This window comes from Chionomys nivalis, chromosome 22, assembly GCF_950005125.1.
Source record: "Chionomys nivalis chromosome 22, mChiNiv1.1, whole genome shotgun sequence".
In the NCBI taxonomy this organism is placed as follows: domain Eukaryota; kingdom Metazoa; phylum Chordata; class Mammalia; order Rodentia; family Cricetidae; genus Chionomys; species Chionomys nivalis.
In genome coordinates this window covers 53,585,452-53,599,612 of record NC_080107.1, presented here as the reverse complement: position 1 = coordinate 53,599,612, position 14,161 = coordinate 53,585,452, and the positions used below count along the sequence as shown (strand labels likewise).

The following is a 14,161-nucleotide window of genomic DNA, read 5'->3' as shown; positions in this document are numbered from 1 at the left end:
AACAAACAAAAAAAGATTAATGCTACACAAAATACATCCCACAAACTATTCAACATGTAGTTCTAAGCTTTAAACTTTTTGATGGTGTTAATAAAGTTTCCAGGAAAGGAGAACACTGGAATTCTCCTTGGCATAGAGATGCTTTAAACCATAGCTTAACAGACAGAATGTTAAGAATGGCATGGCTTTTATTTTCTATAGCAGGTTTATTGATACCATTTTTATTTTTAATAATAAAGTTTGAAAATCTGACACTACCTGTCCACATAGAAGGGGAAACAAAACTTGGTCAAAGTCTGTAGAACTTCCTGTGAAGAGAAAAAGAGATAATTTATACATCTAATGGGACCAATAAATCTAATATTAATCACAGAACACCATCTAGCAACTTTACCCTAAAGAAAGAAAGAGACAGATGAAGAGGTATGTGTTTTATCAATTACACAGGAGGAGTACCAGGCAGTCAATCATGAGAAATAATAAACATGATCAAACTTCATTAAAAATGAAAAATTAATCAAGAATCACACATGGGCAAGCAGCAGGAGCCATGCAGGAAAGCTCCGAAGGGAGGGAGGTGCTTGGGTTGCCGAGTGTTAACACCCCTCCAGGGACCATCTCCAGCCTGACCATATGGATCAGAGTGAATAACACTGAGCCACATGGGTTTGGCCTGGCAGGGCCGCTGTTGCTGGCACTGTTTTTGACTGTTACCTAGGAACAGAGGGGGCCGGGATTAGACAATGCTTCTCAGCATAAATAGGCCAAATTACAGCAAAACAGAAAGCCAACTTGAAGATAATTGTTTATGAACATTCTTAACTTCATTTTTAGAGTTTAAAACTTCATTTAGTTGCTGTATCAAGAAGTTTGTTATTTGTGGCATAAATTAATTTTGGAAATCAAACTGTGACCATTGTTTGTAGTAAATCATTATTATAATTAGACACACTTACCTGTTTGTAACTTATGAAAATCCAAAGCAAACTATAAGTTTGAATAAATGTTATTAAAAATGCTGAGGCACATCATGGCAAGCACTTATTCAGGACAAAGGTACAGGAAGGAGTGGCATCTCAAAATTTTATTTATAAAAGACAATGTTCTTACATTAAAACAAGAACATTGGAACATGTGCACAATACAGGGTGGGGAACTTTTCCTAACAGACACATTTTGTATACACATATATGCACACAGCTAACTATATATACAAGTAATTAACTATTTATTTTTCATAGACTTTTTTACGTCTTGACTTAATCTGACCACAGGCTTGGACAGCCCACAGTTGGTATTCAATCATAAGGTCACTGACCAGTGTTATAAATTTTTAAAAAGTACTCCTTTCATGAATTTGATTTTCTTTCTAACTATTTAAAATCCCAACCTCAAGACAAAATAAATAACACATTTTCTAGGGGGTGGAGGTTATTGGAAGCTGGTTCAATTTCGAACAAACCTGCCTGTTGCAAATACTAATCCAAGTGATAAATTAAAGATCAGTTTACAAATGTAGTGCTTTTCTAACCAATAATGAATTATCAATGCTAACTGAATTGATGCTTCTCGCTTCATTTATTTTTAAAACCAGTTCTATCATTCAAGAATTAAATCGCATCAATTTAATAATCCACTCAGTGAAGCAGAAAGCACATTGACTTGTTGTGCCAGAGCATATTCTACCAACAAAATTCAATTGAGCATATATCCTAATTTTAATATCATCTTGGACTGGGTCTACATATATAGCACCACTGTATACATGCCTTGAAAGAGTAATGAAAACTAAGAGCATCTGCATGCTCTGAGAACATTACCTATCAATTGGACATTCTATGTGGCATTAAGCAGTCTACCTACTAAGGTTTTAAACTAGTAGTGTGTGGCTAAAATAGAGCATCATAAAAGGATCAATTTCTCAGTATATATTATTGTCTCACAAATGCTTGGAAAGACACTGTATAAAACATTCATTTTAATGTAATTATAAAATACATTATCCACATACAAAACTCCCATGACATCATAAAGTAAACAATTCCTTCTTTTCCAAATAATACCAGAAAGCATATGTCAATTTAATACACACTTTTTAAAAGTCAGTACCATTTGCCCACTCATTGCCAACCTCAGAAGCTACAAAGACAGTCATCTTTTACTCCTCAAAAGTTTCAGGTGCAGAAAGCACTTCTCTGCTCTATGCTGGAGTTGTACTGGCAAAAGGCCTCAAAGAGTTTTGAAAGAAAGGACCCCCATGGCTACTAGAAAGCATTGTGCTCTACAGCAGAGTCAAAGGAATTGAATATACCCAACTTATTACTCACTACAATATAAAAACTACTTACCACTTTCTTAGGTCAAGAGTAATGACCAACCATGAACTTATCTACCAAATAATAGTAGAACAAATATGGAAATGACCATTATAGGCTAAATATAACCCACCTCCCACAAGCTTTCTTTTTCATCCAAAAATGTAGTAGGGCAGGAGAGATAAGGGAAGAGGGGATGTAAGAAAATGCAGGCACATGTTTGCATATTACCATATGCTCCTTGAGTTTGTGATGCCACAAGTGTTTGATATTTGAATTTATGTCAAACAAGATGGTGGTGTGCTGTCAAAGGGGAAAATTGAGCATCTATCTGGTGAAACGCATAATCACATGATTTCAATCAGAACTAAAATATCTACTTCTGAGTATGGGGAGGGGGTGACAAGAAAGAGGGGAAACAAGCAATGTTCTTTGTAAAGAAAAGTTGCCAAAATAAACCAATTTTCTGCATACTGATCCTTTCATCATATATAAATATTCAGTTACTTTATCCTCTTTGTCCAGAGAAAAACACATTTATTCAAATATGGAAAGGCCACTCTCTAAGGGAGGGAGAGCAAAACCTGATTTGAATATTTTTTGAACCTTCTTAGTTATTACAGAGTATTTCAGAATCTTCCAACACTAATTTTACTAGGGGAAACAATTAATGACTAGATACCAAACCCCTTTTCTCTCAAAAACCATGTCTGACTAGGGAGCGGGGTTTGTAGATGTCAATTGCACTGTTTTATTCCCCACACAAGCTCTTTCAGTCAGCCTCCATTCCTGCCACATAAAGGGGATCTTGGAAAGGCAGGGCAGCTGATGAAATGTAAATGACCTCATTGCAAAAGTGGGGGTTGGGAGGAATGTGTGCCAGTTCTCTAGATCAATTCCCAAGTTTATATTTTCACAAATCTTTTTATGTACAGTCTGATTTTTTTTTTAAATTTTAATGAGAAAAGTGAATCTATAGTATCCAGTCACTGCAGTTAAAGTGTGGGGCATGAACTAGATCCCAGGAGGGAACCAGTCCACCATGTCACCACTGGCTTTAGGACATTCGCCACCTGGTTCCATGTCCCCAGGTTCCAACTCTTTTCATAATCAAAACACTACTGACATTATAAATCCCAGATGGGTTTTCTAAAATCTCTCCCAATCAATATATCCAACACATAACTTATTGGAGACAACACAGAGCTCATTGACTAAGGTGAGTTTGGTAGCAAAGTTTTCAAAATAAATGAGACAAAAATACAGCATTCAATCCCTTTGTGTCAGCAGACAATTTATGTAACAGGCAATTTCCAAAATGCTTTTCCTTCTAACAAATATACGATATTTCATGTGGGAAGAAATAGAAACTGGGGAGGGAGGAATAAAAAGGGGGACAGCCACACAATCTTTTCAGTTACACATGTATTAAGTAGTCAGCTGTACAGGAGCAGGAAAGAAGCAGCCACAAAGCCGCCCCCAGGAGACAACAGCCAAGGCAAGACGAGACAAAAGAAGCCAGAAATGAACTCGGGCTTCACCTTGGTCCACTCTAGGTCCATCTTACTTAGTGCAAAGTCTTACCTCTGCCTAGAAAGTCCATCAAGGGAATTTTCCCCACTGTAAAGAAAGAGGGAATAATTCCAGCACTGAGATATTCTCTTTAAAATGCAGTCAAGTTTTATATCTATAATGCCCAGTACAGACTACTATCTGGGAGTAAAACTTTGAAGACTAAATTTAATGACTTTATCTAGGCCTGTTAATCAAGAGAATGTTTGACTGTGTCACACTAAATCTGGGCCTTGAAGAAGAAGTGCAGGTAATCCTACAACAAACATCCTTTGCTAAATCAAACACTTTGTTTTCACTGCTTCAATGGCAGATGAAAACAGCAGTCAGACATAGACATGCTTCTCCACAAATAAGTGCCATCTGAAGGATAAAAGTAAAACTCACTTTATAGTGTCTCCTGAAAGTTCAGAACACTGAGAGACGAGGCAGAGTCTTCATAATTCAAAGTTGGGGGGGAGGGTAAAAAAAAAATCTAAGAAATACTATGCAACTACTATGCAAAACTACAATTAGCCTTTTAGTACATCCTAAAAGCTGGCAGAGTACTTGATAATTTTCCTTTGGGGGCAGGGAGATAAAGAAGAAAACAGTTAGTGGGAAAACAAACAGAGGGAGATGGGAGTAAAACAGAGGAGGGGGAGATGGGGGAGAGCAGCACAGCCAGTGGAGGGGGAGATGGGGGAGAGGAGGGCAGCCAGTGAGGGGAGATGGGGGAGAGGAGGGCAGCTGGAGGAGGGGGAGATGGGGGAGAAGAGCGCAGCTGGAGGAGGGGGAGATGGGGGAGAGGAGGGCAGCCAGTGAGGGGGGAGGAAATTAAGGTAAAGAAGGAAGCCAATGGAAAAACATTCCCTGAGTTTTTTATATCTAACTTATTTATTCATTTCAAAATTGTAGGTATGTGAGAAAAAGAAGCTCAAATTCCTAACATACTATTTTATTTATTTATCTACTTCTAATTTTTTGTTTGTGTAGTGGTAGGAGGAAAAGCTGACCCCAACCTCTGAAAGTGAGAACATTACCACTGACGTGAAAGAAAATCCTTTGGCCAGTGATCTCAAAACACAAGTTGAAAGGTACAGAACACAGACAATTCAAACATACAAAAAGAAACAAAATTTGTACTTAAGCTATTTCAAGTTAAATCTACGTAATCCAAGGGAAGCTAATAAAGGTTTCTAATGTTTACAATTAAGAAGAGTAAAGCAGAAGTTCCTGGAAGCTTAATTTGCATCAAGTTCAAGGATTTTAATCCGAAGTTTCCTAAATGTGAAATAAGTAAATAAATTTTTATTTTATTAAATTAAATTAATTAAATTCAAGATCCATATCATGGTTGAAATCTCTTTTTTCCCCCTCTCCCAATAAGAAAAAGAGGCTTTGAATAAAGGGTTTTACAGAATGGCCTTTCAACGCTGACCAGAAAAGCCAGGTTGATTTTTGAACAATACTGCTCAAACACACTTTCTGCTACTTTTCCTTTTAGGAATATTCAATATTTACTCTCAACTTACTTTCTATGAATTTTAATTTTTAGTTGTGTACATAATTATAGTAATTTTAATTATACCTAATATTTAGAATAAACGTGGCAATTCAAAGATAACATTACAATCAAGTAAATTCATCATACTCTATAAGTGTATCATATCAATTTTTTTCATGGAACCTTATTTTTTTTAAAGTCATGCTGGGACTAAACCCAGAGCCTTGGGCATACCAGGTAAGCAATCAACCACAAAAAGACCTTCCCAACATTCCCAACAAACATTAACATTCTATTAAGTCATCAAGGACTTTTAATTACAACAAAGGAAAGTTCCAACAGCCAAAGGTCTACTTCAAGAACCACTTTTGAGCCAGGTGATAGTGTACGCCTTTAATACCAGCATTCAGGAGGAAGAAGTAAGCAGATCTCTGTGAGTTTGAGGCTAGCCTGGTCTACAAAATAAGTTCCAGGACAGCCAGGACTGTTTCGGAGAGAAACCCTGTCTTGAAAGACAAAACAAAAACACTAACAACAACAAAAACCACTTTTACACATTAATCTCTATACCCTCTCAAGTCCAAAGTAGAAATACAGAATCTTGTTTTCTTTTTACTTTTTAACAAATTTAGTGTATCATTTTTGTGTTCTTTCCTCTCTTCAGAATAGTTCCCTACTGACAAGCTATTTCATGGTCACAATATTATAATGGGTCCTCTATTACAATATTTTATCTGATAAACATTAAACCTCATGGCAAAGAGTTGAATGCCAATACAATTCTTAAGGTTGGTTTCAAATACTTCCAAAGTGAACGAATGATTTGGTTACCATTTCATACAATTAATATTTAGTGACATCAGTAGTGTGGTTCCTTAGGCTTCATGTTCTCCCTCTAGATTTTTTTTACCTAGATCATTTTATATTCTTGTTATCTGAGCATGTGTGTTGCCAATATTTCTAAAAAGGACAGGCCCTTCAAGTCAGCACATACCAAAGGGTTCCTACAGTAAAACTGCAAACACAATTTCCCTCAAGAAGTCATCTGCCCTTAGGAAAATACGATGGGGAGGGGAAAGGAGGGGGAAATGAGGATGAGGAGGAAGAGGAGGAAAAGAAAGAGGAAGAAGAAGAAAAGGAAAAATTGAGTACTGATAAAAATACTATTTTGTAAGCATATTAAAAGCTGTCGGCTTTTAAATATTTTAAATGCACACAAAAATGTGCACAGATGGGCATCTTTTCTCCTCACATTAGTCAAGGAAAAAAAATCTTTCATTATCAAGCTCCAACTCCTTGAATTTTTTAAACTTAATTGTGCCTCTATTTCTTAGAATTCACACCCCAAGGCCAAAGCTTTCCTGCCACCAGTCCTTCAAATCTGACTTGGACATTACACGGGAGGAGGCTCCAAGCCTCCCTGAGGTCTCACTCCTTTTACAACACACGAAAAAGCAGTCGATAATGGGCCCATGCTGAATTCACTGCTCCCCACGTCTCCTCTTGGGACACAAGCCTAGCAGATGTGATAAAAACTGTGTCAGAGAAGTGGCTCTAGTTTGTGCCTTAATGACAACTTAAACCTCTAAACCAATACAACCAAAAGATGAACAGAGATGGCTGTTACCTCTCTCTGCTGCCAATCTTCCAATATCTTGGAACTAAATTAGCGCCTCTCCCGCAACTTCCCCTGCCACCTCTCAAAATCCATTCTAATTTTAAAGGATAAATGAGTTCAGAAAACACATTGGTGGCACAAGTGTCTGGGTGCTGTGTGTGTGTGTGTGTGTGTGTCCTATAATTAAGCCCTGACACATATTTCATAGAGTTTGTATTTTCTCAAGGTATGATTGAGCATTCAGATGTCATAAAAGACTACCTATTAACTCCCTCTGATCAGTGCCCCAGTAACCATATTCACGTATACTGCTGGGAGATTTACAGTCTCCAAAATAATACCTAAATATCTACAGATAATTTTTAAACATGTTCAAACATAGGAGGTGATATTCTGAGTTAATGAAACATTCTAATTATTAAAATTTATATAGGACAATTTCTTAAACCATGGGTGGTTTACTTTTAACTTGTAAGAACTCTTTTGTCTTATCTAATGATATGGTACCATAAAAATTGATTTAAATGTGTACCTCTGATACCATTTTCTAAATTCTATAATTCAGCCTTCAGATGATGGGTCTTTTAACCCAGTATCTTGAAAGCCCATTCAGCCATAATTGCATACCCACCTAATCAGCAATCATTGTTCTGGGATGCGGGACTTTGTTGTCAAGACAAGCACCAAAACCTTAAAAAAAATTTTTTTTTTCAGAACTGGCATAAGAAAAAAGTGATCTTTGTCAGACAAGGACAAATTTATGCAAATCTTTTATAAACATTCACAAACATTTATTTAGCTTTTGAAATGTTGGCCTCATTTGAGAGCATGAAAATGAGGGGGAAGTAGGAAAACGCAAAGGACAGCTTAGAAGCTGGCACACTACATAAATATTCAGAAGGAAGATTATAGGATTCATGTTAGGCTGTCTTAGGCTTCTCCAAAGTCCACATAGAATAGCAAAGAACAAAACTAACGAGAAGTGCAGCAGATGTTAGACAATGCATCGGCCTCTTTTCCTCTCTCACTTGGCTATACTTGGATGCTTTTATATTTCCTTTCAATATGGTTAGGTCATTCAAGGATTCTCCTATAGACTCTGTATTGTGGCTACAGATCTATAAGCTGGGGGTCTGTCAGCTTTCCAAAAGTTTCCAATGAAAAGGCATTATGCAAATTCTACCTCTCTTACCCTCTTTCAGGGGGGAAAAAGCCTCCAGTATGCAGTCATCAGAGTATTGGAAGCCCCAGCCTTCATTTCTGTATGGCTGTGTTTGCCTCAGGGCCACGCTGCTTGTTTTGACAGTGGATCCCCCCAGATAGTTGGGATTAGTCGAGCTTGTTTAGATAAACTTGAAATCAAGGCCTTCTCTAGGTAGACAGCTAGATGTAGCTACCGAGTTTCCAGCTGCCTCCTCCTTTCATCCCCAAACAACTGCAGATTCACAGTAGCTATCACAGCCACAGGCTATGTCACATACATAAGTACAAAATTAAAGGCTGCTAAAAGAGGCCTTTGTAAGTCTTAGTGCTAAAATAAGGAATCTGTACTGCTTGGTTTATACAAATGATTCTAGTACTGCCAGTATGGAACTGAATCCATCATTTAACAAGGCATGTTAATCAAGGCTTCTTCTGATGGACAGGATCATGGTTTGGTAATTCACCTAACCTCCCCACTTACTAGCTCTTGCATGAAGATAATGGTTGAAAATGTTGAAAAGGAAATAGTAGCCTTTATTTATCCAGGGCAGGAGAATGATAGACACCATCAACAAACACTGCAAGCAAAAAATGGGAATCAAAGTGTAAATATGAGACCTGCTTTGAAAAGAGTATTATTTAGCAGTTGATTAGAAAGGCTTCCAATGCTCGGTCATCTCTATATCAGAACTAATATTTCTCACAACTTACAAGTTATGAAAGGAGGACAGGAGGAGTCAGGACTGAGAAAACTTACAATCAGAGCAGACTGATGGTGTCCCCGCACTACAGAGACAGAAAGCAGATGATATGAAACACTAGCAAAATAAAAAATTGTGTAAGTGATTTCCTAAAATCTAATTCAACATTTAATCTTAAAAATATCTCTTCAGAAGGCTAGCAAAATGTAAGGAAAAAATAATTCAACCTCACACACGTTTTATTTATCCAGTTCCAACATAAACTAGCATTCACCTATGGGAGCCTGAGACCAGCATAGGCTTGAACATTTTCTAGAACTCTTTTGTGACTCCACACAGCCCGTAAGTCCTTTCTCCTCTTAGTTACTGAAAAGTCACACAAGGCAGCTGCAAGCGTCTCACTTATCACTGTGCATTCTCACCAGTCACCAGCTTACGTCACTATTTCAAAGAAAAGCCCTAAAGTACTATAGCTATTCTGGAACTGCATTGTCATGTGTTTAATTTCTTGAACAACTTAGAACCCAAAGAGCTATTTAAGAACACATTTTACATTTTCTATCACATAATCTACTTTTATGACCCCTAAAAAGGGTCAAAAGAACTTGAGAAAAACCTGAGTTACACAATGAGACACTATCTCAAAACAACACACACACAAACTACCAGAAACATACGTCCCAGTTTTCTAGTCAGAATCTGACCAGTTGACTGTAGTGTGCAAACCTGAGAGAGATGCCTGACATATAACACTAAAGAGGAGGAGGAGGAGGAGGAGGAGGAGGAGGAGGAGGAGGAGGAGGAGGAGGAGGAGGAGGAGGAGGAGGAGGAGGAGGAGGAGGAGGAAATAAATCACTAACTTACACAGACTCAGCAGTATCCCAAACTCTAGAAATCCTAGGACAGTGGTACTCAACTATGGCACATGACTCCTTTGTGGGGCAAATGACACTTTCACATTGGTCACATATCAGATATCCTGAATATCAGATATTTACATTACGATTCACAACAGAAGCAAAATTACAGTTCTGAAGTAGCAACAAAATAACGTTATGGTTGGGGTGAGGGGTCACCACAACATGAGGAACTGTATCAAAGGGTCGTAGCATTAGGAAGGTTGAGGACCAGGAGGTATAAGGCCATTGCTAACAACACTGGTTCTGTGGAGAACCAACAATCACATGATTGTTGCTTAATGGCCAAATGTCTACTACATGCCTTTTTTTTTTTTTAAGAAAACTTCTTTAAAAAAATGGAAGATCATTTTCCAACACCCAGCATTCACAACTGTTATATGTCCTGGACTCATCAGAGAAGCATTTACTCTTTTGGTTCACAATCCCCAGGTGAGGTTCATGACTTTTTTAAGCAAACAAACAATACCTTGGCCTCTGGATTTGTTAGCCTCTTTCTACTTCAGATTCATTTTGTCTGTAATATTTCTGAAAGCAGACTAGAGGAGGGGAGGTTTTCCTGGGGCTTCACGCACCACTCATTCTACACCGTTACCTTCCAACATTCTGTTAGATGAGGAAAGTGGGAGGCCTTCTCACTGACCCTATTTACCTTCTGGTCCCCTTTCCAACCTCTTCTCATGAAATCTGTTTCCTGGGGTTTTCCTTTTCTTCTCTCTGCATCCTGCTCCACCTATACTTTAATTTCGATTACACTCACTAGATAAATGAGTGAACTGAACCCTCTGCTCTGGACAACCTCCTTGTACATGCCTGTCCACCATTCTGCCTGGTGTTTTATAGGTACTCCAAGTTCAACACCTCAAAGCTCCAGTCCCCATGTACATTCCTATACAGCTCTGATCTTTCACTATATCAGAGTCAGAAAGGCTTTCAGAATACCACTAATTCTTACTGGGGGCAGATGGTTCATTTGTGTTACTAAGACTCAAACATTCACTGTGGCTACTAGATTTCAAGAAAATTTGTGAAGAAAAGCCTTTGGGTCCCTGAAAACTTTCTAAGTGTTTGTAAACATAGCAGAGGGTGAAGCAACCTCTAAAAGCAAGCGTGTGTTAAGAGTATCTTAAAGAGAAACAGTAGTGTTTCCCTAAGCACATCATTTCTATATGCAAACATTTAGTTGCAAACAATGTGTTAGAAGCCAGGGATGAGACAGACCAGGTAATATGTGGCCCTTGAGCACATAGAGTATAAGATCTAGCTAGAGAGACAAAAGCTAATGAAATGAATACATGGATAACTCACTCAAACTGCACAGCCGCTGTGAAAGAAAAGAACACAGAACTATAGACAACACAGCAGAGGCTTGAATCAAGAATAACTTCTCAGAAAGTGACAGTATGAGGGAGGTTTAGGAGTGAGCAGAAATTCACCAGGCAAGAATGAGAAAGGGACAGAAAGAGGGGGGCAAAAGCAACAACAGGAGCATGAGATACACGTACAGGAACTTAAAGGAAACCCAGCACCAAGGAAGGAGATGGCAGGCAAAAAAGGGTGGATTGGCAGCGGCCACGACATGAGGGATCTTAAGTCCTGGAAAGGAGTGTGGACCTCCACTGCGACTCACTGGAGGGTGTGGGGCCTTTTGCATCCCACCTGCACATGACTTTCCAACTCAATCCACTCTCAGCCCATTCAGGCTCTAGGCACTCAGACTACTCGTCATGAGTTCTTTCTGGCTCCTGAGCTCCTTCCTATAAGAATCAGTGAAAATAACTAGCAAACCAAAGACTTGAATTTACCAGAAAATCAAGCTTTGAAAGTTAAGATTTATTCATGGCATAAAAAAATGAAAGAAATGGAGATTATCCAAGTCAGAATAAAGGTATTAGTAATTTCTACTGTTTATTATGCCTAAGAATATGGATTATAGATAATTTCAAAAACAAGATTCATGTAAATTTCTTCTGAGTATGAAATCAGCATACCCAAACTTGGTTTCTCACATGCCAGTGGTCATCTGTTTTCTTGAGAAACTTTAAGTGCCAATTAAAAAGAAACTAGGAATTGGGTCTTATACCCAAGTTCTACCTAAGTTCAATGAGTCTATTACTAATTTCATGCAGATATTATCCTCTTGTAGATGAATTCAATCTTGAACATGACTAAAATTAGCTTCATATAGACTGGCAGAGGAACAGAAGACATTCTGCATATCACACCTTATTTAATTAGTATTTGGTCTCTGCAGTTTCAAACACATAGCTACAGCGTGCAGGAGCAGTCCCCTATGCCAGGTTACCTAACTTACTTCCCAGTTACAAGTGTGGGATGAAAGATTTGTGCTGAAGAGTCTTAGGAAGAAGCAACTTACTCCCCTTCATAGTTGTGTGTCTTTGTAATCAGTGTGTTCTTGTTCACGTTCATGGATCCTAGGTTAGATGCTGTGGTATACTAGGGCATTAGAGAGAGAGAGAGACCACAGCTTGTCTGGAGGACAGAGAAAGAGTGTATATCTCACCTAGCTGGCTTGAGGAGACACTGGGAAGAATGATGGAAGATTTATTTTCCAATCACCTGACTCCAGGCTCATCATGTAAACATTTATTTGTATTTTAAGACTTCATACAATTTCAGACATCATCAAATCCATAGGGAGCATCAAAACCTTCTCTATGCTTTACTTCCCTATATAACACATGGGGATTTAATAAACATGTTATTTGTCCTACTTTGTTCAAATTCTGAGTTCGAAGATCAAAGTGTGAACACTGTTTCAATTATATATATATAAATAAATTTGCATCTTAACATCCATGCACAGTACCAGGTCCAAGACCAGGTCCAAGAGCCTTAAACATAAAGCACGCAAGCATCCCATTTTCCTGCCTTATTGACAGAGGTTTCTGTCCTGCCCAGTCCTGCAGTTGTCCAGTCCCAAAGAAATACACAGAGGCTTATATTAATTATAAACTGGTTGGTCAATTAACTCAGGCTTCTTATTAACTCTTACATCCTACATTAACCCATAATTCTTGTCTGTGTTAGTCTCGTGGCTTGGCACCTTTCATCAGTGATGCATTCTCATCTTGTTTCCTCTGTGTCTGGATGACAACTGCAGACTGACCCTTTCCTCTTCTCAGAATTCTCCTGTTCTGGTTGCCCCACTTATACTTCTTGCCTAGCTACTGGCTAGTCAGCATTTTATTAAAGCAATACAAGTGACAAATCTTTATAGAATACAAGACCATTGTCCCACAGCACCACATAGAGAAGGAAGATACTGGGCAAGTGTTAGTGTCTTGGGTTTTCTAACAGAAATATTACCAAGGTAGGGGCTAGAGATGTGGCTCAGCAGTTAAGAGCATTGACTACTCTTCTAGATGACCCACGACCAATTCCCAGAACCCACATGAAGACTCGCAATCTTCTGTAAGTCAAGTTTCAGAAAGTCTAACACTTTATTATGGTCTCTGTGGGCACCAGGCACATGATACACGGATATACATGCAGGCAAAACATCTGTGCATGTAAAATGAACTTTTTAAATTTTTAAAAATAAAATAAGTAGGGTTATGATAAAAAGGAACGTTCTCTCAGGTGTAACTAGAGATATAAAAGCAGTGACTTGTAAACCACATTTTTTAAAGGAGTCAGTATATACCAGGTAAATGGGGTTTTTAAGAAGATTTTATGCATAAAAGCTATGTGAAATATTATATCTCATTTTTTCAAGGTTGATAAGTAATAAATAATTCTTGATAAATATTATTTTCTTGAAAGCCAACACCACATATACACCCAAAAAGAGAAACAATCAAAAAATAATTTTATAATTTCCTTTCACTTCCACTCATAAACCTATGCCCACAGTCTGAACCTTCTTATTATGTCACATTTAAACTCTGAAACTGACAGATGTTAGTTAAAAATTATAATGGCTAGAGGAATCTTTGCCCTACATATAAGCATTTCAAAATGAAAGGTAACCTAGTAATACAAAGACCATACACAACCAAAAACGCTCATTTACAAGGACGATGGGATCCATTAATAAATGTATCTATTAATAAAAATCTGAGGTTTTCGACAAGAGTCTTGACATAGAGATTTTATAGCTATAATAAAAATTTAAAACTACTTGAAACCCCCTTCGTTGCCATTTAAAAAGCTTTTACATTTTTAGTGCATCTCAGATCATAAATACTGAAGAATGTTTTCCCATTGATCTCTTCTTGTTTCCTTGGCAAATCACTTGTGATCACCTTTATGACTTCAAACTTTATTTTGACCTATAGGCTTGTCAAGGAGAAATTTTCCAGATTCTTCCAGAGATAGGTCTGGAA

The 14,161-nt window shown here is 37.9% G+C and overlaps 1 protein-coding gene across 5 annotated transcripts in view; it reads right to left on the bottom strand.

Annotated features, from left to right (window-relative positions):
* Positions 1 to 14,161, bottom strand: part of Dennd1a (DENN domain containing 1A) — a 555,957-nt gene that overhangs the window by 368,402 nt on the left and 173,394 nt on the right. For 4 of the 5 annotated variants that reach the window (XM_057754484.1, XM_057754482.1, XM_057754483.1 and 1 more), the window contains one exon: positions 259 to 308. The exons of the other annotated variant lie outside the window; for it this stretch is intronic. In XM_057754484.1, the coding sequence (XP_057610467.1) occupies positions 259 to 308 (50 nt within the window). The remainder of the gene's footprint in view (positions 1 to 258; positions 309 to 14,161) is intronic. 5 annotated transcript variants of the gene reach the window in all.